Below are 21776 nucleotides of genomic sequence, written 5' to 3' on the forward strand. Positions count from 1 at the left end.
CCTGCGACTCGACCTTCAAGGAACCATGCACCTGTACTCCTAGATCCCTCTGCTCTACAACACTACCCAGAGCCCTACCATTCACTGTGTAGGTCCTGCCCATGTTCGACATCCCAAAATGCAACATCTCACATTTCTGTATTAAATTTCATCAACCATTCCTCCGCCCACCTGGCCAATCGATCCAGATCCTGCTGCAATCGTTCACAACCATCTGCAAAACCACTCACTTTTGTGTAAAGATTTTGAATAACCAATCAAAATAAACAATCAGTGGATAAAAGATTGGCCATTCCATACGTGGATGAAATCAGTTCCAACTCAGTTGTTCAGCCTAGTTTATTGTCACGTGTACCGAGGTCCAGTGAAAAGCTTTTGTTGCGTGCCAACCAGTCAGCAGAAAGACAATACGTGAATACAATCGAGCCGTCCACAGTGTACAGATACAGGATAAGGGAATAACGTTTAATGCAAGGTAAAGTCCGATCAAGGATAGTCTGAGGGTCCATGATGAGGTGGATAGTAGTTCAGGACTGCTCTCTGATACAACAGGCGGCTTGGTGGCGCAGCGGTAGAGTTGCTGCATTACAACGAATGCAGCGCCGGAGACCCGGGTTCGATCCCGACTACGGGTGCTGTCTGTACGGAGTTTGCATGTTCTCCCCGTGACCTGCGTGGGTTTTCTACGAGATCTTCGGTTTGGTTTGGTGTGAAATTGTCCCTAGTGTGTGCGTGTGTGTGCGTGTGTGTGCGTGTGCGTGTGTGTAGGATAGTGTTAGTGTCGGCACGGACACGTAGTCACCTGTTTCCGTGCTGTATCTCTAAACTAAACTAGACTAAACAGGAAGAACAAGTAGAAGGTACTTTTTGCGGGAGTGATTCAGCAACGGAGTTTGTGTTTTGCTTTTCTGACAGCTGGATGCTACCGGCCGCACGACATTGATCATGGATGGATCGAGAATAAGCAGTCCATTTATGCACAACATGCAGCGGTCAAGTACATTTGCCAGAGGGGCTACAAACTGATCGGCAGTGAAACCATTTTGTGTACGGGGAAGGACAAGTTCGATGCTCCTGTCCCCACTTGCCAGTTTAGTGAGTATCCGTTTTGTTTCATTTGTGTTTCATGCATCTTGTGTTTCATGACTGTTGGCAGATCAATTTTTTCCTTCCTGGGATCAATAAACTTCTCGCGTGGGACAGGCAGCAACTCTCTCCACCCTTGAAACATCACCCATTCCTTCTCTCCAGAGATGCTGCCTGTCCCACTGAGACACTCCAGCTTTTTGTGTCTATCTTCGGTTTAAACCAGCATCTGCAGTCCCTCCCTACACATAAAATTCTATTGTATCGTACGTATCATCACCTTTCTTTTGCAGGTTAGAAATTACACTTTAGACTTTAGAGATACAGTGCACAAACAGGCCCTTCGGCCCAACAAGTCCGTGTCGACCAGCGATTACCCCGTACACTAGCATTATGCTACACACACTAGTGACAATTTACCGAAGCCAATCTACCCACAAACCCGCACGTCTTCAGAGTGTGGGAGGAAACTGGAGAAAACCCGCGCTGGTCACGGGGAGAACGTTCAAACTCTGTACAGACAGCGCCCGTAGTCAGGATCGAACCCGGGTCTCCAGTGTTGTGAGGCAGCAGCTCTAGCCGCTGCACCACCGTGCCACCCAGTATTAGGATCTCGAGCTGTTATGGGCATGTGTGCAGGAGCTAAATGATTTTAACATCTGTAGTTGGAAAGTTATTAGAGTGTATTCTGAGGGATAGGTTATACAGGCATTTGGATGGGCAAGGGCTGATTAGGGACAGTCAGCATGGTTTTGTACCTGGGAGGTCGTGTCTCACAAATCTGATTGAGATTTTTGAAGACGTGACCAAAAAGGTTGATGAGGGCAGAGCTGTAGATGTTGTGTACATGGACTTCAGTAAAGCATTCGACAAGGTGCTGCATGGTAGGCTGCTCTAGAAGGTTAGATCCCATGGGATCCAAGGAGAGATAGCTGAATGGATAGCAAATTGGTTCCATGGAAGGAAGCAGAGGGTGATGGTGGAAGGTTGCTTCTCAGACTGGGGGCCTGTGACTAGTGGTGTGCCTCAGGGTTCAGTGCTGGGCCCGTTACTGTTTGTCATCTACATCAATGATTTGGATGAGAACATGCAGGGCAAGATTAGCAGGTTTGCTGATGATACAAAAGTGAGTGGTCTTGCAGATAGTGAAGATGGTTGTGGACGATTCCAGCACTCTGTGAAACGTCACCTATCCATGTTCTCCACAGATGCTGCCTGACCCACTGAGTTACTCCAGCACACTGTGAAACATCACCTATCCATGTTCTCCACAGATGCTGCCTGACCCGCTGAGTTACTCCAGCATCTTCTATGCTGTAGCTTTGTCTGCAGCATCTTCTCCATCTCCCCACCCCTTCGTCCTGCTGGAGTGTGGGGCAGCAGCGTGCAAGACCAATGGACTGGCCTTGGCATTGCCCCTGGCATCAAGCCCCACCATACTCCCCTTGCCATGGTTCACCAGCAAGATGACAAAGATCTCAAAGGATAATCATTTCTTGTATAGAATCTGTTGCCCAGAGTAGGGGAATCGAGGACCAGAGGACAGAGGTTCAAGGTGAAGGGGAAAAGATTTAATAGGAATCTGAGGGGTAACTTCTTCCCACAAAGGGTGATGGGTGTATGGAACGAGCTGCCAGAGGAAGTAGTTGAGGTTTGGACTATCCCATCGTTTAAGAAACAGTTAGACAGGTACATGGATAGGACAGGTTTGGAGGGATATGAGCCCGGTCTGGCCACAGGTGCACCTGTCCATTGCGGCCAGGCTTGATACAACAACAGGTGAAAAACCAAGGTACTGGGGGAATGATTGAGCAAGGGTGCACGGTGAAGCAGCGGGTAGAGCTGCTGCCTCACAGCGCTAGAGACCCACCCGGGTTCCATCCTGACCATGGGTGCTGTCTGTACGGAGTTTGCACGTTCTCCCCGTGACCTGCGTGGGTTTTCTCCGGATGCTCCGGTTTCCTCCCACACTCCAAAGACGTGCAGGTTTGTAGCTTCATTGGCTTCTGTAAAGTGTAAATTGTCCCTAGTGTGTGTAGGATAGTGTTCATGTGTAGGGATCGCTGGTCGGCACGGACCCGGTGGGCAGTTTCCGCACTGTATCTCTAAAGTCTAAAGACATGTAATGAGGAGGAGTAGCTGGGAGTGAATCCAATAAATCCTGATCGCACCCTCACTAGCTGGCCGCAGAGCTGCAAGAGGTTTGGGGCAGAAGCTAGGCTGACCATCAGTGACATCTTGTCCAGGGGTTGTCCCTGCCCCAGTGTGCCTCTACCTCTGCCACTCCCCTCTCCTCACTGAAGATCCCTCTGTTCCTCTCCTGCAGTTTCTTGTGACAGACCCGGCAGTGTCTACAAGGGGAGATTTACACCAGATAAACATAGGTACATCTACGGAGATGAAGTCACGTTCAGCTGTAACACTGGATATAAGGTGGTCGGCAGGGACAGGAGTCGGTGCAATCAGGATGGGATATTCCACCCACCTCCCCCCAGGTGTGAGACAGGTAAGATGCCCGTCGACGACTCGAATGAGAGAATGAAAGGCGTTTTGCTCTGGAGCTGGAACCCTCTCTTCCTGCCCTCTCAGAGTCCCTGCCCACTCCGACCAGATTCTTTGCCCAGAGTCTCTGCCCACACCTTTGTCCAACGCCAAGCTAGCCCAGGTCAGCGCAGTCCAAACCACTGCAACGCCCAGGCTGCAGAGAGGTTGAACCTTCAGCCCACCTGCCCTAGGCAGAGCTCCTGCACCGCTGGGCTGGAGTGAACTGGACTGGACTGGCCTGGGTTAAAGAGCACTTGTCTGGGCTAAAGAGTACTGGTGAGGGCTAGTCTGGCTGGAGTGGTCTGGGCTGGACTGCGCTGGTGTGGGCTAGAGTAAACAGGACTGGTCTGGGCTTTGTTGACCTGCGTCAAGCCGAGTTGTGGAATCATTGAATCGTACGGCATGGCCTGAGGCCATTCGGCCCGGCGGGTCTACAACAACCCACAGGGGTCTGGTGCAAGTTGTGAAATGTTGCCGCATCTTCCCTCCCCTCCCCCCCCCCGCAGACTGCTCCAGATATCAACACGCTCGGGGTGACCCCCTCAATATCCTACCCCCAACCCAAAACCTGGTCTTATTCAAAAAAGGCACAAAGTGCTGGAGTAACAGCTGGTCAGGCAGCATGGATAGGTGATGTTTCAGCTCGGGACTCTTGAAAGAAGGATCCCATCTTGAAACGTCACCTATCCATGTTCTCCACAGATGCTGCCTGTCCCGCTGAGTTACTCCAGCACTCTCGCTGGGCCCACGCCACCCCCGCTGGGCCCACGCCACCCCGGCTGGGCCCACGCCACCCCCGCTGGGCCCACGCCACCCTCGCTGGGCCCCCGCCACCCTCGCTGGGCCCACGCCACCCCCGCTGGGCCATGCCACCTTTATCAGCCCACGCTTGATGGGCCCGCCCCACCTTCATCTTCGCCTCCGCCCGCCAGAAAGGGGGGGGGGGGATGTGGGAGGGGGAGAGGAGGAGGGGAAGGGAGGAGGAGAGAGATGGGGGAGGGAAGAGGGAAAGGGGGAATTATCTTTAGTGAGTGCAAAATTAAGGTAGGTTTTAGAGCTATTATATTTTCTCCTCCATATGAATCATTTAAAAAAATATCAAATAATATAAAACAATTCAAACCGCTTTCTTTTCCTTGATAACAATACTGAAAAATATGAATTCCATAGTTTGTGACATAAATGTATATTTTAATGGGATAATTATATACAGATGTAACATTTCCATTTCGAGATCGGGGGGGGGGGGTGGGTTGGGGGCAAATATGCGTCAAGCCAATAGCTTAATTGTTAAAGAGTTAAAAGATAGCCTAATCGATAAAGAACCGAGAAGAGGAAACAGCTGCCAAGGAAAGGTACTCTGAGAAGTTGAGGAGCAAGTTCTCAGCTAGTGACTCTTCTTCAGTTTGGAAGCACATGCAGGAAATCTCCAGCTATAAGAGGAAAGCCCCCCGCTCAGCTGACGAACAACCTGAATGAGTTTTACTGCAGGTTTGAAAATCAGAAACGTAACCCTGGTACCCCCTCCCCAACAAACACAGCCATACCCCAGTCTGCAAAGAATGGACCCTGCACCCTCTCCTTCCCATTCACCACTTCACACCTACTTAAGGCAAGAGTCCAGTATGAAAAGAGTGGACCCTTTCCCACCCCAACCAACACTTCACACCCAATTACTCATATTTAACCAGTCCCTACTGAGATGCACTGTCGCTGCCTGCTTCAAAGTCTCCACTATTGTCCCTGTACCTAAAAAGGTAAGGATTACTGGTCTTAATGACTACAGGCTTGTCGCACTGACCACTGTCGTCATGAAGACCCTTGAAAGGCTTGTGCTGGCCAAGCTGAAAAATATCACAATCCCTCTGCTGGACCCTCTGCAGTTTGCATATTGGGTCAATAGATCTGTGGATGACGCAGCCTGCACTTCATCCTCCAGCACCTAGACCACCAGGGGACCTATGCGAGGATAGGTTATTAAATTCATACTTGCAGCAGCACAACAGAATATGTAAGCATAGTACACTGTAAACAATATATTAAACGAGAACAGTTCAGTGTGTGTATATGTACATATATATACATATACACACAAATATTTATATATATACACACACACACACACATATATATATATATATATATATATATATATATATATATGTGTGTGTGTGTGTGTGTATATATATATATATTTGTGTGTATATGTATATATATGTACATATACACACACTGAACTGTTCTCGTTTAATATATTGTTTACAATGTACTATGCTATATATATATATATATATATTATACACATAAAAACAAACAAAAGCCAATAATAGTGCAGATGTCTGAGTTTAGGAATATGTCTACACGTATGATGGTTTGTGACATGTCTTGACACCCTGACTCCAGAAGACTGGAAGAACTCAACGAGTCAAGCAGCTCCTGTGGAAGTAAAAGCTTTCGGTCGACGATTTGGGTCAAGATTCTGATCAGGACTGAAAGGGAAGAGGACAGGTTGCCGGTAGATAGCAGCACATAGCGGGTTGGGATAGAGGTTGTTAGGTGATAGGTGGAAGCAGATGCGAAGGGGGTGATGGGCAGGTGGGGGAGTGAGGACAGGACAGAAACTGGTGGATGATCAGTGGAGACAGATGGGGTGGGAATGATGGGCAGATGGAACCAAGCGGGCGAGGATTTTGTTTGTTGATTTTAGCTCTGCATTCAACACCATTGTGCCAGAGCTGCTACGCTACAAATATTCTGAGTTGACTGTGCCTGAACCCCTCTGTCGGTGGATCACTAGCTTTCTGACTGACAGGAAGCAGCATGTGAGACGGGAAAGCATATCTCGGACCCGCAAACGCTCAGCATAGGAGCACTGCAAGATGTGTACTCTCCCCTCTCCTCTACTCTCGCCACACCAATGATTGCACTTCCACAGACACCTCTGTCAAGCTTCTCAAGTTTGCGGATGACACAACCCAGATTGGACTGATCCAGGATGGGGATCTCTGTACTCTTTTCAGTTTGACATTTTTCCTATAACATGGTGTCCAGAACTGAATACAATATTCTAAATGCGGTCTGACCAACGTCTTATACAACTGCAACATGACCTCCGAACTTCTATACTCAATACTCTGACTGATGAAGGCCGGTGCCAAAATACTTTTTGACCACCTGATATACCTGCGACTCGACCTTCAAGGAACCATGCAACCATCAACCATTCCTCTGCCCACCTGGCTTATTTATCCAGATCCTGCTGCAATCTTTCACAACCATCTTCACTATATGCAAAACCACTCACTTCTGTATCATCAGCAAACTTGCTAATCTTGCCCTGTTCTGTGACGTTTCACAGAGTGCTGGAGTAACTCAGCTGGTCAGGCTGAGTATAGAAGTTGGGAGGTCATGTTGCAGTTGCATAAGAAGTTGGTGAGGCCGCATTCAGAGTATTGTGTTCAGTTCTGGGCACCATGTTATAGGAAAGATGTCATCAAACTGGAAAGGGTACAGTGAAGATTTATGAGGATGTTGCCAGGACTAGAGGGCCAGAGCTATAGGGAGAGGTTGAGGAGGCTGGGACTCTATTTCATGGAGCACAGGAGGATGAGGGATGATCTAATAGAGGTGTTTAAAATCATGATTTTAATATATATGTTTGCGTATTTTGCCCAGAATAAGTGAATCGAGGAGCAGAGGACATAAGTTAAAGCTGAAGGGCAAAAGATTTAATAGGAATCTGAGGGGTATGTTTTTTACACAAAGGGTGGTAGGTGTATGGAACAAGCTACCAGAGGAGGTAGTTGAAGCAGGAACTATCGCAACATTTAAGAAACAGTTAGACAGGTACATGGATAGGACAGGTTCGGAGGGATATGGATCAAACGTGGGCAGGTGGGACTAGTGCAGATGGGACATGCTGGGCCGAAGGGCCTGTTTCCACACTGTATCACTCTATGACTCTATCTTTCCCTCTCAAACCCATTCTCCTGCCTTCTCCCCATTACCTCTGACCCCCGTATCAATCAAGAACCTATCAATCTCCTCCTGAAAAATGTCCATTGACTTGACCTCCACAGCCGTCTGTGGCAATGAATTCCACAGTTCACCACCCTTTGACTTAAGAAATTCCTGCTCATCTCCTTCCTAAAGGAATGTCTTTTAATTCCGAGGCTGTGGCCACTGGTCCTAGACTCTCCCACTAGTGGAAACATCCTCTCCACATCCACTCCATCCAGGTTTTTACCAGGCTGGGACAGACGGCAACAGCTTCACACCATGTCCCAAAGCTCGTATCCTGTCCTGCATCACCCAAGGCAGTAGACACGTTATAGGAGAGGGCAAGCACCGTAACAAAGTAGCTCACGATGGTTTGGGTAACATTCAGGAATGTCTATGCATGTCACATCATGAATATTACTGAAGAACGGTCTTGACCCGAAGTATAATCTATACCATTTTTCCAGAGATGCTGCCTGACTCGCTGAGTTACTCCAGCACTTTGTGACTATTTCCCCTTCACCCATCTGCCCAAGCCGACTCTCCCCCCTCCTTTCCTATGTTCCTTTCCACCCATAAACCTCTCTCTGCCTTTACATTTCACTCCTCTTTCAAATCTGCTCTACTTATCTACATGCATTTTTCTTCTTAACCTTTTAGTCATTGAATGATGCAGTATGCAATATCCCTTCAGCCCACCTTGCCCACACCGCCCAACATGTCCCATCTAAACTAGTCCCACTAACACGCGTTTGGCCCATATATCGATCTAAACGTGTCCAAATGTCTCTTAAACATTAGGATAGTCCCAGCCCTAACTGCCTCCTCTGGCAGCTCGTTCCATACACCCAGCACCCTTTGTGTGAAAAAACTACCTCACAAATTCATGTTAATTACTGAAATTTTGGTCATAAATTTGGTGCAAAAATGCTCCAAAATAAGGCATCTAAAACCCCAGAGCTTCCAGTCCTGGCATCGAGGGACTTCACGCTTCGCGCTCGTTATGTGTGCAGCGCGCACATTATTTCACATTAAATTTTTTGTAATCCTGTCATGCCACCCCCCTTATTGGAAAGGTTCGTACGGGCCTGCTGGGGGAATGATTGAGCAATGGTGAACGGTGACGCAGCGGGTACAGCTGCTGCGCACAGCGCTAGAGACCCACCCGGGTTCCATCCTGACCATGGGTGCTGTCTGTACGGAGTTTGCACGTTCTCCCCGTGACCTGCGTGGGTTTTCTCCGGGTGCTCCGGTTTCCTCCCACACTCCAAAGACGTGCAGGTTTGTAGCTTCATTGGCTTCTGTAAAGTGTAAATTGTCCCTAGTGTGTGTAGGATAGTGTTCATGTGTAGAGATCGCTGGTCGGCACGGACCCGGTGGGCAGCTTCCGCACTGTATCTCTAAAGTCTAAAGACATGTAATGAGGAGGAGTAGCTGGGAGTGAATCCAATAAATCCTGATCGCACCCTCACTAGCTGGCCGCAGAGCTGCAAGAGGTTTGGGGCAGAAGCTAGGCTGACCATCAGTGACATCTTGTCCAGGGGTTGTCCCTGCCCCAGTGTGCCTCTACCTCTGCCACTCCCCTCTCCTCACTGAAGATCTCTCTGTTCCTCTCCTGCAGTTACTTGTTACCCACCCAGGATTGTCTACAATCGGATATTTACACCAGATAAACATAGGTACATCTACGGAGATGAAGTCACGTTCAGCTGTAACACTGGATATAGGATGGTCGGCAGGGACAGCAGTCGGTGCAATCAGGATGGGATATTCCACCCACCTTCCCCCAGGTGTGAGACAGGTAAGATGCCCGTCCACGACTCGAATGAGAGAATGAAAGGCGTTTTGCTCTGGAACTGGAACCCTCTCTTCCTGCCCTCTCGGAGTCCCTGCCCACTCCGCCCAGAGTCTTTGCCCAGAGTCTCTGCCCACGCCTTTGTCCAACGCCAAGCTAGCCCAGGACAGCGCAGTCCAAACCACTGCAACGCCCAGGCTGCAGAGAGGCTGAACCTTCAGCCCACCTGCCCTAGGCAGAGCTCCTGCACCACTGGGCTGGAGTGAACTGGACTGGACTGGCCTGGGGTAAAGAGCACTTGTCTGGGCTAAAGAGTACTGGTGAGGGCTAGTCTGGCTGGAGTGGTCAGGGCTAGACTGCGCTGGTGTGGGCTAGAGTAAACAGGACTGGTCTGGGCTTTGTTGACCTGCGTCAAGCCGAGTTGTGGAATCATTGAATCGTACGGCATGGCCTGAGGCCATTCGGCCCGGCGGGTCTAGAACAACCCACAGGGTTCTGGTGCAAGTTGTGAAATGTTGCCGCATCTTCCCTCCCCTCCCCCCCACAGACTGCTCCAGGTATCACCACGCTCGGGGTGACCCCCTCAATATCCTACCCCCAACCCAAAACCTGGTCTTATTCAAAAAAAGGCACAAAGTGCTGGAGTAACAGCTGGTCAGGCAGCATGGATAGGTGATGTTTCAGCTCGGGATTCTTGAAATAAGGATCCCATCTTGAAACGTCACCTATCCATGTTCTCCACAGATGCTGCCTGACCCGCTGAGTTACTCCAGCACTCTCGCTGGGCCCGTGCCACCTTCATCTTCGCCTCCGCCCGGCAGAAAGAGGGGGTGGGGGATGTGGGGGGGGGGGGGGGGAGAGAGATGGGGGAGGGAAGGTGGAAAGGGGGAATTATCTTTAGTGAGTGCAAAATTAAGGTAGATTTTAGAGCTATTATATTTTCACCTCCATATGAATCATTTAAAAAAAAATCAAAGAATATAAAACAATTCGAACCGCTTTCTTTTCCTTGATAACAATACTGAAAAATATGAATTCCATAGTTTGTGACATAAATGTACATTTTAATGGGATCATTATATACAGATGTAACATTTCCATTTCGAGATCGGGGGGGTGGTGGGTTGGGGGCAAATATACGTCAAGCCAATAGCTTAATTGTTAAAGAGTTAAAAGATAGCCTAATCGATAAAGAGCTGAGAAGAGGAAACAGCTGCCAAGGAAAGGTACTCTGAGAAGTTGAGGAGCAAGTTCTCAGCTAGTTCAAGTTCAAGTTCAACTAAGTTTATTGTCATGTGTCCCTGTATAGGACATTGAAATTCTTACTTTGCTTAAGCACACAGAAAAATAGTAGGCATTTACTACAAAACAGATAAATGTGTCCATATACCATGATATAAATATATACACACATGAATAAATAAACTGGTAAAGTGCAAATAACAGAAAGTGGTTATTAATAATCAGAGTTTTGTCCGAGCCAGGTTTAATAGCCTGATGGCTGTGGGGAAGTAGCTATTCCTGAACCTGGTTGTTGCAGTCTTCAGGCTCCTGTACCTTCTACCTGAAGGTAGCAGGGAGATGAGTGTGTGGCCAGGATGGTGTGGGTCTTTGATGATGCTGCCAGCCTTTTTGAGGCAGCGACTGTGATAAATCCCCTCGATGGAAGGAAGGTCAGAACCGATGATGGACTGGGCAGTGTTTACTACTTTTTGTAGTCTTGTCCTCTCCAGGGCGCTCAAGTTGCCGAACCAAGCCACGATGCAACCGGTCAGCATGCTCTCTACTGTGCACCTGTAGAAGTTAGAGAGAGTCTTCCTTGACAAACCGACTCTCCGTAATCTTCTCAGGAAGTAGAGGCGCTGATAAGCTTTTTTGATAATTGCGTTAGTGTTCTCGGACCAGGAAAGATCTTCAGAGATGTGCACGCCCAGGAATTTGAAGTTCTTGACCCTTTCAACCATCGACCCATTGATATAAACGGGGCTGTGGGTCCCCCTCCTACTCCTTCCAAAGTCCACAATCAGTTCCTTGGTTTTGCTGGTGTTGAGGGCCAGGTTATTGCGCTGGCACCATATGGACAGTGTGGAAGCGCATGCAGGAAATCACCAACTATAAGAGGAAAGCCCCCCGCTCAGCTGACAAACAACCTGAATGAGTTTTACTGCAGGTTTGAAAATCAGAAACGTAACCCTGGTACCCCCTCCCCAACAAACACAGCCAGACCCCAATCTGCAAAGAATGGATCCTGCACCCTCTCCTTCCCATTCACCACTTCACACCTACTTTAGGCAAGAGTCCAGTATGAAAAGAGTGGACCCTTTCCCACCCCAACCAACACTTCACACCTAATTACTCATTTTTAACCAGTCCCTGCAGAGATGCACTGTTGCTGCCTGCTTCAAAGTCTCCACTATTGTCCCTGTACCTAAAAAGGTAAGGATTACTGGTCTTAGCGACTACAGGCTTAGAAACATAGAAACATAGAAAATAGGTGCAGGAGTAGGCCATTCGGCCCTTCGAGCGTGCACCGCCATTCAATATGATCATGGCTGATCATCCAACTCAGTACCTGTGCCTGCCTTCTCTCCATACCCCCTGATCCCTTTAGCCACAAGGGCCACATCTAACTCCCTCTTAAATATAGCCAATGAACTGGCCTCAACTACCTTCTGCGGGAGTGAATTCCACAGATTCACCACTCTGTGTGAAAAAAGTTTTCCTCATCTCGGTCCTAAAAGATTTCCCCTTTATCCTTAAACTGTGACCCCTTGTTCTGGACTTCCCCAACATCGGGAACAAACTTCCTGCATCTAGCCTGTCCAACCCCTTAAGAATTTTGTACGTTTCTATAAGATCCCCCCTCAATCTTCTAAATTCTAGCGAGTACAAACCGAGTCTACCCAGTCTTTCTTCATATGGAAGTCCTGACATCCCAGGAATCAGTCTGGTGAACCTTCTCTGTACTCCCTCTATGGCAAGAATGTCTTTCCTCAGATTAGGAGACCAAAACTGTACGCAATACTCCAGGTGTGGTCTCACCAAGACCCTGTACAACTGCAGTAGAACCTCCCTGCTCCTATACTCAAATCCTTTTGCTATGAATGCTAACATACCAGCCAGTTCTCTATCCACATCAATACTGAACCCCCAATACCGTATGCTTTAAGTTTGTGTACTAATCTCTTATGTGGGACCTTGTCGAAAGCCTTCTGAAAGTCCAGATATAACACATCCACCGGTTCTCCCTTATCCACTCTACTAGTTACATCCTCGAAAAATTCTATGAGATTCGTCAGACATGATTTACCCTTCATAAATCCATGCTGACTTTGTCCAATGATTTCACCACTTTCCAAATGTGCTGCTATCCCACCTTTAATAACTGATTCTAGCAGTTTCCCCACTACCGATGTCAGACTAACTGGTCTGTAATTCGCCGTTTTCTCTCTCCCTCCCTTTTTAAAATGACTGCACCTCCACAGACACCTCTGTCAAGCTTCTCAAGTTTGCGGACAACACAACCCTGATTGGACTGATCCAGGATGGGGATCTCTGTACTCTTTTCAGTTTGACATTTTTCCTATAACATGGTGTCCAGAACTGAACACAATATTCTAAATGCGGTCTCACCAACGTCTTATACAACTGCAACATGACCTCCCAACTTCTATACTCAATACTCTGACTGATGAAGGCCAAAGTGCCAAAATACATTTTGACCACCTGATATACCTGCGACTCGACCTTCAAGGAACCATGCAACCATCAACCATTCCTCTGCCCACCTGGCTAATTGATCCAGATCCTGCTGCAATCTTTCACAACCATCTTCACTATATGCAAAACCACTCACTTCTGTATCATCAGCAAACTTGCTAATCTTGCCCTGTTCTGTGACGTTTCACAGAGTGCTGGAGTAACTCAGCTGGTCAGGCTGAGTATAGAAGTTGGGAGGTCATGTTGCACTTGCATAAGAAGTTGGTGAGGCCGCATTCAGCGTATTGTGTTCAGTTCTGGGCACCATGTTATAGGAATGATGTCATCAAACTGGACTGGGTACAGTGAAGATTTATGAGGATGTTGCCAGGACTAGAGGGCCAGAGCTATAGGGAGAGGTTGAGTAGGCTGGGACTCTATTTCATGGAGCACAGGAGGATGAGGGATGATCTAATAGAGGTGTTTAAATTCATGATTTTAATATATACTAGACCAAGTGCAGACACGTTGGGTCTGTTTCCCCAACGGCGTTTGCGGGTGGGGGGGGGGGGGGGTGGGGGTGAGAAGAGGGGAGGGAGGGGAGAGGAGGAAGAGGAAACGGGATAGATTTGGGAGGGAAAGGAGAGCGGGGTAGGGGGTGAGAGATGGGGAGAGAGATGTGGGGGAGGGGGGATGGGGAAGATGGGGAGGAGGGAGGGAGGGGGAGAGGGGTAGGGGGAGTGATGGAAGAGGGACAGAGGGATAGGGGGAAGGGGGAGAGAGGGATGGGAGAGGGGTGAGGAGAGGGGGAGGAGAGAGTGGGAGATAAGTGGAAGAGTGGGGAGGGAGGGAGGGGTAGAGGGGTAGCGGGAGTGGTAGAAGAGGGACGGGGGAGTGGTTGGAAGAGGGACAGAGGGGTAGGGGTGGGGGAAAGAGGGGAAGGGAGGGGAAGAGAGAGGGGTGGGGGAGGGAGAGGCGTCGGGTAAGGGGATAGAAGTGGAAGGGTGGGGAGGGAGGGGTCGGGGGAGTGGGGAAAGAGGGACAGAGGGGTAGGGGTAAGGGGGTGGTGGTAGAGAGGGAAGGGGGGTGGGGGAGAGAGGGATGGGTGGGAGAGGGAGAGGGGTGAAGAGAGGGAAACATAGAAGCATGGAAATTAAGTGCAGGAGTAGGCCATTCGGCCCTTCGAGCCTGCACCACCATTCAATATGATCATGGCTGATCATCCAACTCAGTATCCTGTACCTGCCTTCTCTCCGTACCCCCTGATCCCTTTAGCCACAAGGGCCACATCTAACTCCCTCTTAAATATAGCCAATGAACTGACCTCAACTACCTTCTGTGGCAGAGAGTTCCAGAGACTCACCACTCTCTGTGTGAAAAATGTTTTTTTTCACATCTCTGTCCTAAAGGATTTCCCCCTTATCCTTAAAGTGTGACCCGCTTGTCCTGGTCTTCCCCAACATCCGGAACAATCTTCCTGCATCTAGCCTGTCCAACCCCTTAAGAATTTTATACGTTTCTATAAGATAACCCCTCAACCTTCTAAAATCTAGCGAGTACAAGGCGAGTCTATCCAGTCTTTCTTCATTTGAAAATCCTGACATTCCTGAAATCAGTCTGGTGAACCTTCTCTGTACTCCCTCTATGGCAACGATGTATGTGAGCATTGGACATTGTGACATCACACAATGGAACGTTCACCAGGGGCTGGGGCTGCTTCTATGGGTGAGAAGCCAGTTTTTTTTTGAAATTTTGGGGGGGGGGGGGGGGGGGGGGGGGGGGTGGGGGGGGAGGATTTGATTAAAAACGTGTCCTTAAACACGACAAAATGTAATGAGGAGCGTATACTTAGAAAGAAAAGTGAAATCTCTACCGAAATGGAAAAGGTGTCGGCGATTCTGCGTCCGGTTTCGGAGTTGCAGGGAATCAAAGGAAGAAATGCAGTCGGAAGCCGTACATGTAAATGGATCCATTCCGATTGGACATCTGCGAGCATTTGGCATTGCGATTGGACATCTGCGAGCATCGGGCATTGTGACATCACACGATGGGAACGAATCGAAAGGCAGGGAGGCAGCCCTGTTGTGTGACGTTTCACAGTGCTGGAGTAACTCAGCGGGTCAGGCTGAGTATAGAAGTTGGGAGGTTATGTTGCAGTTGCATAAGAAGTTGGTGAGGCCGCATTCAGAGTATTGTGTTCAGTTCTGGGCACCATGTTATAGGAAAGATGTCATCAAACTGGAAAGGGTACAGTGAAGATTTATGAGGATGTTGCCAGGACTAGAGGGCCAGAGCTATAGGGAGAGGTTGAGTAGGCTGGGACTCTATTTCATGGAGCACAGGAGGATGAGGGATGATCTAATAGAGGTGTTTAAAATCATGATTTTAATATATATGTTTGCGTATTTTGCCCAGAGTAAGTGAATCGAGGAGCAGAAGACATAAGTTTAAGGTGAAGGGCAAAAGATTTAATAGGAATCTGTGGGGTTTTTTACAAAAGGGTGGTTGATGTATGGAATAAGCTACCAGAGGAGGTAGTTGAGGCGGGGACTATCGCAACATTTAATAAACAGTTAGACAGGTACATGGATAGGACAGGTTCGGAGGGTTATGGATCAAACGTGGGCAGGTGGGTCTAGTGCAGATGGGACATGCTGGGCCGAAGGGCCTGTTTCCACACTGTATCACTCTATGACTCTATCTTTCCCTCTCAAACCCATTCTCCTGCCTTCTCCCCATTACCTCCGACACCCATATCAATCAAGAATCTATCAATCTCCTCCTGAAAAATGTCCATTGACTTGGCCTCCACAGCCGTCTGTGGCAATGAATTCCACAGTTCACCACCCTCTGACTTAAGAAATCCCTGCTCATCTCCTTCCTAAAGGAATGTCTTTTAATTCCGAGGCTGTGGCCACTGGTCCTAGACTCTCCCACTAGTGGAAACATCCTCTCCACATCCACTCCATCCAGGTTTTTACCAGGCTGGGACAGACGGCAACAGCTTCACACCGTGTCCCAAAGCTTGTGTCCTGTCCTGCATCACCCAAGGCAGTAGACACGTTATAGGAGAGGGCAAGCACCGTAACAAAGTAGCTCACGATGGTTTGGGTAACATTCAGGAATGTCTATGCATGTCATAGAAACATAGAAACATAGAAATTAGGTGCAGGAGTAGGCCATTCGGCCCTTCGAGCCTGCACCGCCATTCAATATGATCATGGCTGATCATCCAACTCAGTATCCCGTACCTGCCTTCTCTCCATACCCTCTGATCCCCTTAGCCACAAGGGCCACATCTAACTCCTTCTTAAATATAGCCAATGAACTGGCCTCGACTACCCTCTGTGGCAGAGAGTTCCAGAGATTCACCACTCTCTGTGTGAAAAAAGTTCCTATGTCACATCATGAATATTACTGAAGAACGGTCTTGACCCGAAATATAATCTATACCATTTTTCCAGAGATGCTGCCTGACTCACTGAGTTACTCCAGCACTCTGTAACATGTCACCTATCCATGTTCTCCACAGATGCTGCCTGACTCACTGAGTTACTCCAGCACTCTGTGAAACGTCGCCTATTCATATTCTCCGCAGATGCTGCCTGACATGCTGAGTTACTCCAGCACTCTGTGACTATTTTCCCTTCACCCATCTGCCCAAGCCGACTCTCCCCCCTCCTTTCCTATGTTCCTTTCCACCCATAAACCTCTCTCTGCCTTTACATTTCACTCCTCTTTACTCTACTTATCTACATGCATTTTTCTTCTTAACTTTTTAGTCATAGAATGATGCAGTGTGCAATATCCCTTCAGCCCAACTTGCCCACACCGCCCAACATGTCCCATCTAAACTAGTCCCACTCACACACGTTTGTCCCTTATATCCATCTAAACGTGTACAAATGTCTCTTAAACATTAGGATAGTCCCAGCCCTAACTACCTCCTCTGGCAGCTCGTTACATACACCCAGCACCCTTTGTGTGAAAAAGCTACCTCACAAAATCCTGTTAATTACTGAAATTTTGGTCATAAATTTGGTGCAAAAATGCTCCAAAATAAGGCTCCGAATGCATCAGAGAGCATCTAAAACCCCAGAGCTTCCAGTCCTGGCATCGAGGGACTTCACGCTTCGTGCTCGTGATGTGCGCAGCGCGCACATTATTTCACATCACATTTTTTGTAATCCTGTCATGCCACCCCCCTTTTTGGAAAGGTTCATACGGGCCTGCTGGGGGACTGATTGAGCAATGGTGAACGGTGACGCAGTGGGTAGAGCTGCTGCCTCACAGCGCTAGAGACCCACCCGGGTTCCATCCTGACCATGGGTGCTGTCTGTACGGAGTTTGCACGTTCTCCCTGTGACCTGCGTGGGTTTTCTCCGGGTGCTCCGGTTTCCTCCCACACTCCAAAGACGTGCAGGTTTGTAGCTTCATTGGCTTCTGTAAAGTGTAAATTGTCCCTAGTGTGTGTAGGATAGTGTTCATGTGTAGGGATCGCTGGTCGGCACGGACCCGGTGGGCAGTTTCCGCACTGTATATCTAAAGTCTAAAGACATGTAATGAGGAGGAGTAGCTGGGAGTGAATCCAATAAATCCTGATCGCACCCTCACTAGCTGGCCGCAGAGCTGCAAGAGGTTTGGGGCAGAAGCTAGGCTGACCATCAGTGACATCTTGTCCAGGGGTTGTCCCTGCCCCAGTGTGCCTCTACCTCTGCCACTCCCCTCTCCTCACTGAAGATCCCTCTGTTCCTCTCCTGCAGTTTTTTGTGAGAGACCCAGCAGTGTCTACAATGGGAAATTTACACCAAATAAAGATTGGTACAACTACGGAGATGAAGTCACGTTCAGCTGTGAAACTGGATATAAGGTGGTCGGCAGGGACAGCAGTCGGTGCGGTGAGGATGGGACATTCCACTCACCTTCCCCCAGGTGTGCGATAGGTAAGATGCCCGTCGACGACTCGAATGAGAGAATGAAAGGCGTTTTGCTCTGGAGCTGGAACCCTCTCTTCCTGCCCTCTCGGAGTCCCTGCCCACTCCGCCCAGAGTCCTTGCCCAGAGTCTCTGCCCACGCCTTTGTCCAACGCCAAGCTAGCCCAGGTCAGCGCAGTCCAAACCACTGCAACGCCCAGGCTGCAGAGAGGCTGAACCTTCAGCCCACCTGCCCTAGGCAGAGCTCCTGCACCGCTGGGCTGGAGTGGACTGGACTGGACTGGCCTGGGTTAAAGAGCACTTGTCTGGGCTAAAGAGTACTGGTGAGGGCTAGTCTGGCTGGAGTGGTCTGGGCTAGACTGCACTGGCGTGGGCTAGAGTAAACAGGACTGGTCTGGGCTTTGTTGACCTGCGTCAAGCCGAGTTGTGGAATCATTGAATCGTACGGCATGGCCTGAGGCCATTCGGCCCGGCGGGTCTGCAACTACCCACAGGGTTCTGGTGCAAGTTGTGAAATGTTGCCGCATCTTCCCTCCCCTCCCCCCCGCAGACTGCTCCAGGTATCACCACGCTCGGGGTGACCCCCTCAATATCCTACCCCCAACCCAAAACCTGGTCTTATTCAAAAAAAGGCACAAAGTGCTGGAGTAACAGCTGGACAGGCAGCATGGATAGGTGATGTTTCAGCTCGGGATTCTTGAAAGAAGGATCCCATCTTGAAACGTCACCTATCCATGTTCTCCACAGATGCTGCCTGACCCGCTGAGTTACTCCAGCATCTTCTATGCTGTAGCTTTGTCTGCAGCATCTTCTCCATCTCCCCACCCCTTCGTCCTGCTGGAGTGTGGGGCTGCAGCGTGCAAGACCAATGGACTGGCCTTGGCATTGCCCCTGGCATCAAACCCCACCATACTCCCCTTGCCATGGTTCACCAGCAAGTTGACAAAGATCTCAAAGGATAATCATTTCTTGTATAGAATCTCTTGCCCAGAGTAGGGGAATCGAGGACCAGAGGACATAGGTTCAAGGTGAAGGGGAAAAGATTTAATAGGAATCTGAGGGGTAACTTTTTCGCACAAAGGGTGGTGGGTGTATGGAACGAGCTGCCAGAGGAAGTAGTTGAGGCTGGGACTATCCCAACATTTAAGAAATATTTAGACAGGTACATGGATAGGACAGGTTTGGAGGGATATGGACTAAACGCAGGCAGGTGGGAATAGTGCAGCTGGGACAAGTTGACCGGTGTGGGCAAGTTGGGCTGAAGGGCCTGTTTCCGCACTGTATCACTCGATGGTCACTTTACAGGTTGTAGTTGCAAAATAATGAGTTCAAAGAGTTCGAAATCAGCCCGGTCTCAGAACCAGCACGCAGGGACCTACCCTGCTTTAAACGGGGTGTGTACTCCAGCATGTACAGGTACCACCTTCAATGCCACCAGGTGTGCACAGACAAGTCTGTATCAGGTGTGAGCCCGGTCTGGCCACAGGTGCACCTGTCCATTGCGGCCAGGCTTGATGCAACAACAGGTGAAAAACCAAGGTCCTGGGGGAATGATTGAGCAAGGGTGCACGGTGACGCAGCGGGTAGAGCTGCTGCCTCACAGCTCTAGAGACCCACCCGGGTTCCATCCTGACCATGGGTGCTGTCTGTACAGAGTTTGCACGTTCTCCCCGTGACCTGCGTGGGTTTTCTCCGGCTGCTCCGGTTTCCTCCCACACTCCAAAGACGTGCAGGTTTGTAGCTTCATTGGCTTCTGTAAAGTGTAAATTGTCCCTAGTGTGTGTAGGATAGTGTTCATGTGTAGGGATCGCTGGTCGGCACGGACCCGGTGGGCAGTTTCCGCACTGTATCTCTAAAGTCTAAAGACATGTAATGAGGAGGAGTAGCTGGGAGTGAATCCAATAAATCCTGATCACACCCTCACTAGCTGGCCGCAGAGCTGCAAGAGGTTTGGGGCAGAAGCTAGGCTGACCATCAGTGACATCTTGTCCAGGGGTTGTCCCTGCCCCAGTGTGCCTCTGCCTCTGCCACTCCCCTCTCCTCACTGAAGATCTCTCTGTTCCTCTCCTGCAGTTTTTTGTAACAGACCCAGCAGTTTCTACAATGGGAGATTTACACCAGATAAACATTGGTACGAATACGAAGATGAAGTCACGTTCAGCTGTAACACTGGATATAGGATGGTCGGCAGGGACAGCAGTCGGTGCGGTGAGGATGGGATATTCCACCCACCTCCCCCCAGGTGTGAGACAGGTAAGATGCCCGTCCACGACTCGAATGAGAGAATGAAAGGCGTTTTGCTCTGGAGCTGGAACCCTCTCTTCATGCCCTCTCGGAGTCCCTGCCCACTCCGCACAGAGTCTTTACCCAGAGTCTCTGCCCACACCTTTGTCCAACGCCAAGCTAGCCCAGGTCAGCGCAGTCCAAACCACTGCAACGCCCAGGCTGCAGAGAGGTTGAACCTTCAGCCCACCTGCCCTAGGCAGAGCTCCTGCACCGCTGGGCTGGAGTGAACTGGACTGGACTGGCCTGGGTTAAAGAGCACTGGTCTACACTGGTCTGGGCTAAAGAGTACTGGTGAGGGCTAGTCTGGCTGGAGTGGTCTGGGCTGGACTGCGCTGGCGTGGGCTAGAGTAAACAGGACTGGTCTGGGCTTTGTTGACCTGCGTCAAGCCGAGTTGTGGAATCATTGAATCGTACGGCATGGTCTGAGGCCATTCGGCCCGGCGGGTCTACAACAACCCACAGGGTTCTGGTGCAAGTTGTGAAATGTTGCCGCATCTTCCCTCCACTCCCCCCCGCAGACAGCTCCAGATATCAACACGCTCGGGGTGACCCCCTCAATATCCTACCCCCAACCCAAAACCTGGTCTTATTCAAAAAAAGGCACAAAGTGCTGGAGCAACAGCTGGTCAGGCAGCATGGATAGGTAATGTTTCAGCTCGGGACTCTTGAAATAAGGATCCCATCTTGAAACGTCACCTATCCATGTTCTCCACAGATGCTGCCTGACCCACTGAGTTACTCCAGCACTTTGTGAAACGTCACCTATCCATGTTCTCCACAGATGCTGCCTGACCCACTGAGTTACTCCACGCTCCGGTTTCCTCCCACACTCCAAAGACGTGCAGGTTTGTCACTTCATTGGCTTCCGTAAAGTGTAAATTGTCCCTAGTGTTTGTCGAAACATAGATACATAGAAAATAGGTGCAGGAGGAGGCCATTCGGCCCTTCGAGCCAGCAACGCCATTCATTGTGATCATGGCTGATCATCCCCAATCAATAACCCGTGCCTGCCTTCTCCCCATATCCCTTGACTCCACCACCCCCTAGAGCTCTATCTAACTCTCTCTTAAATCCATCCAGTGACTTGGCCTCCACTGCCCTCTGTGGCAGGGAATTCCACAAATTCACAACTCTCTGGGTGAAAACGTTTTTTCGAACCTCAGTCTTAAATGACCTCCCCTTTATTCTAAGACTGTGTTCTGGACTCGCCCAACATTGGGAACATTTTTCCTGCAATTAGCTTGTCCAGTCCTTTTATATGTTTCTATAAGTATAGAAGCTGGGATGTAATGTTAAAATTGTACAAGGCATTGGTGAGACCAAATCTGGAGTATGGTGTACAATTTTGGTCGCCCAATTATAGGAAGGATGTCAACAAAATAGAGAGAGTACAGAGGAGATTTACTAGAATGTTGCCTGGGTTCTCATCGACG

The 21776-nt window shown here is 49.3% G+C and overlaps 1 protein-coding gene across 1 annotated transcript in view; it reads left to right on the plus strand.

Annotated features, from left to right (window-relative positions):
- LOC116986666 (complement receptor type 2-like) overlaps positions 1–21776 on the plus strand; it is a 120498-nt gene that overhangs the window by 41114 nt on the left and 57608 nt on the right. The window contains exons 8-10 of the mRNA XM_033042239.1: positions 3413–3592; positions 9251–9430; positions 20131–20310. Coding sequence (XP_032898130.1) covers positions 3413–3592; positions 9251–9430; positions 20131–20310 — 540 coding nt within the window. The remainder of the gene's footprint in view (positions 1–3412; positions 3593–9250; positions 9431–20130; positions 20311–21776) is intronic.

Source organism: Amblyraja radiata, chromosome 24, assembly GCF_010909765.2.
Source record: "Amblyraja radiata isolate CabotCenter1 chromosome 24, sAmbRad1.1.pri, whole genome shotgun sequence".
Lineage (NCBI taxonomy): Eukaryota > Metazoa > Chordata > Chondrichthyes > Rajiformes > Rajidae > Amblyraja > Amblyraja radiata.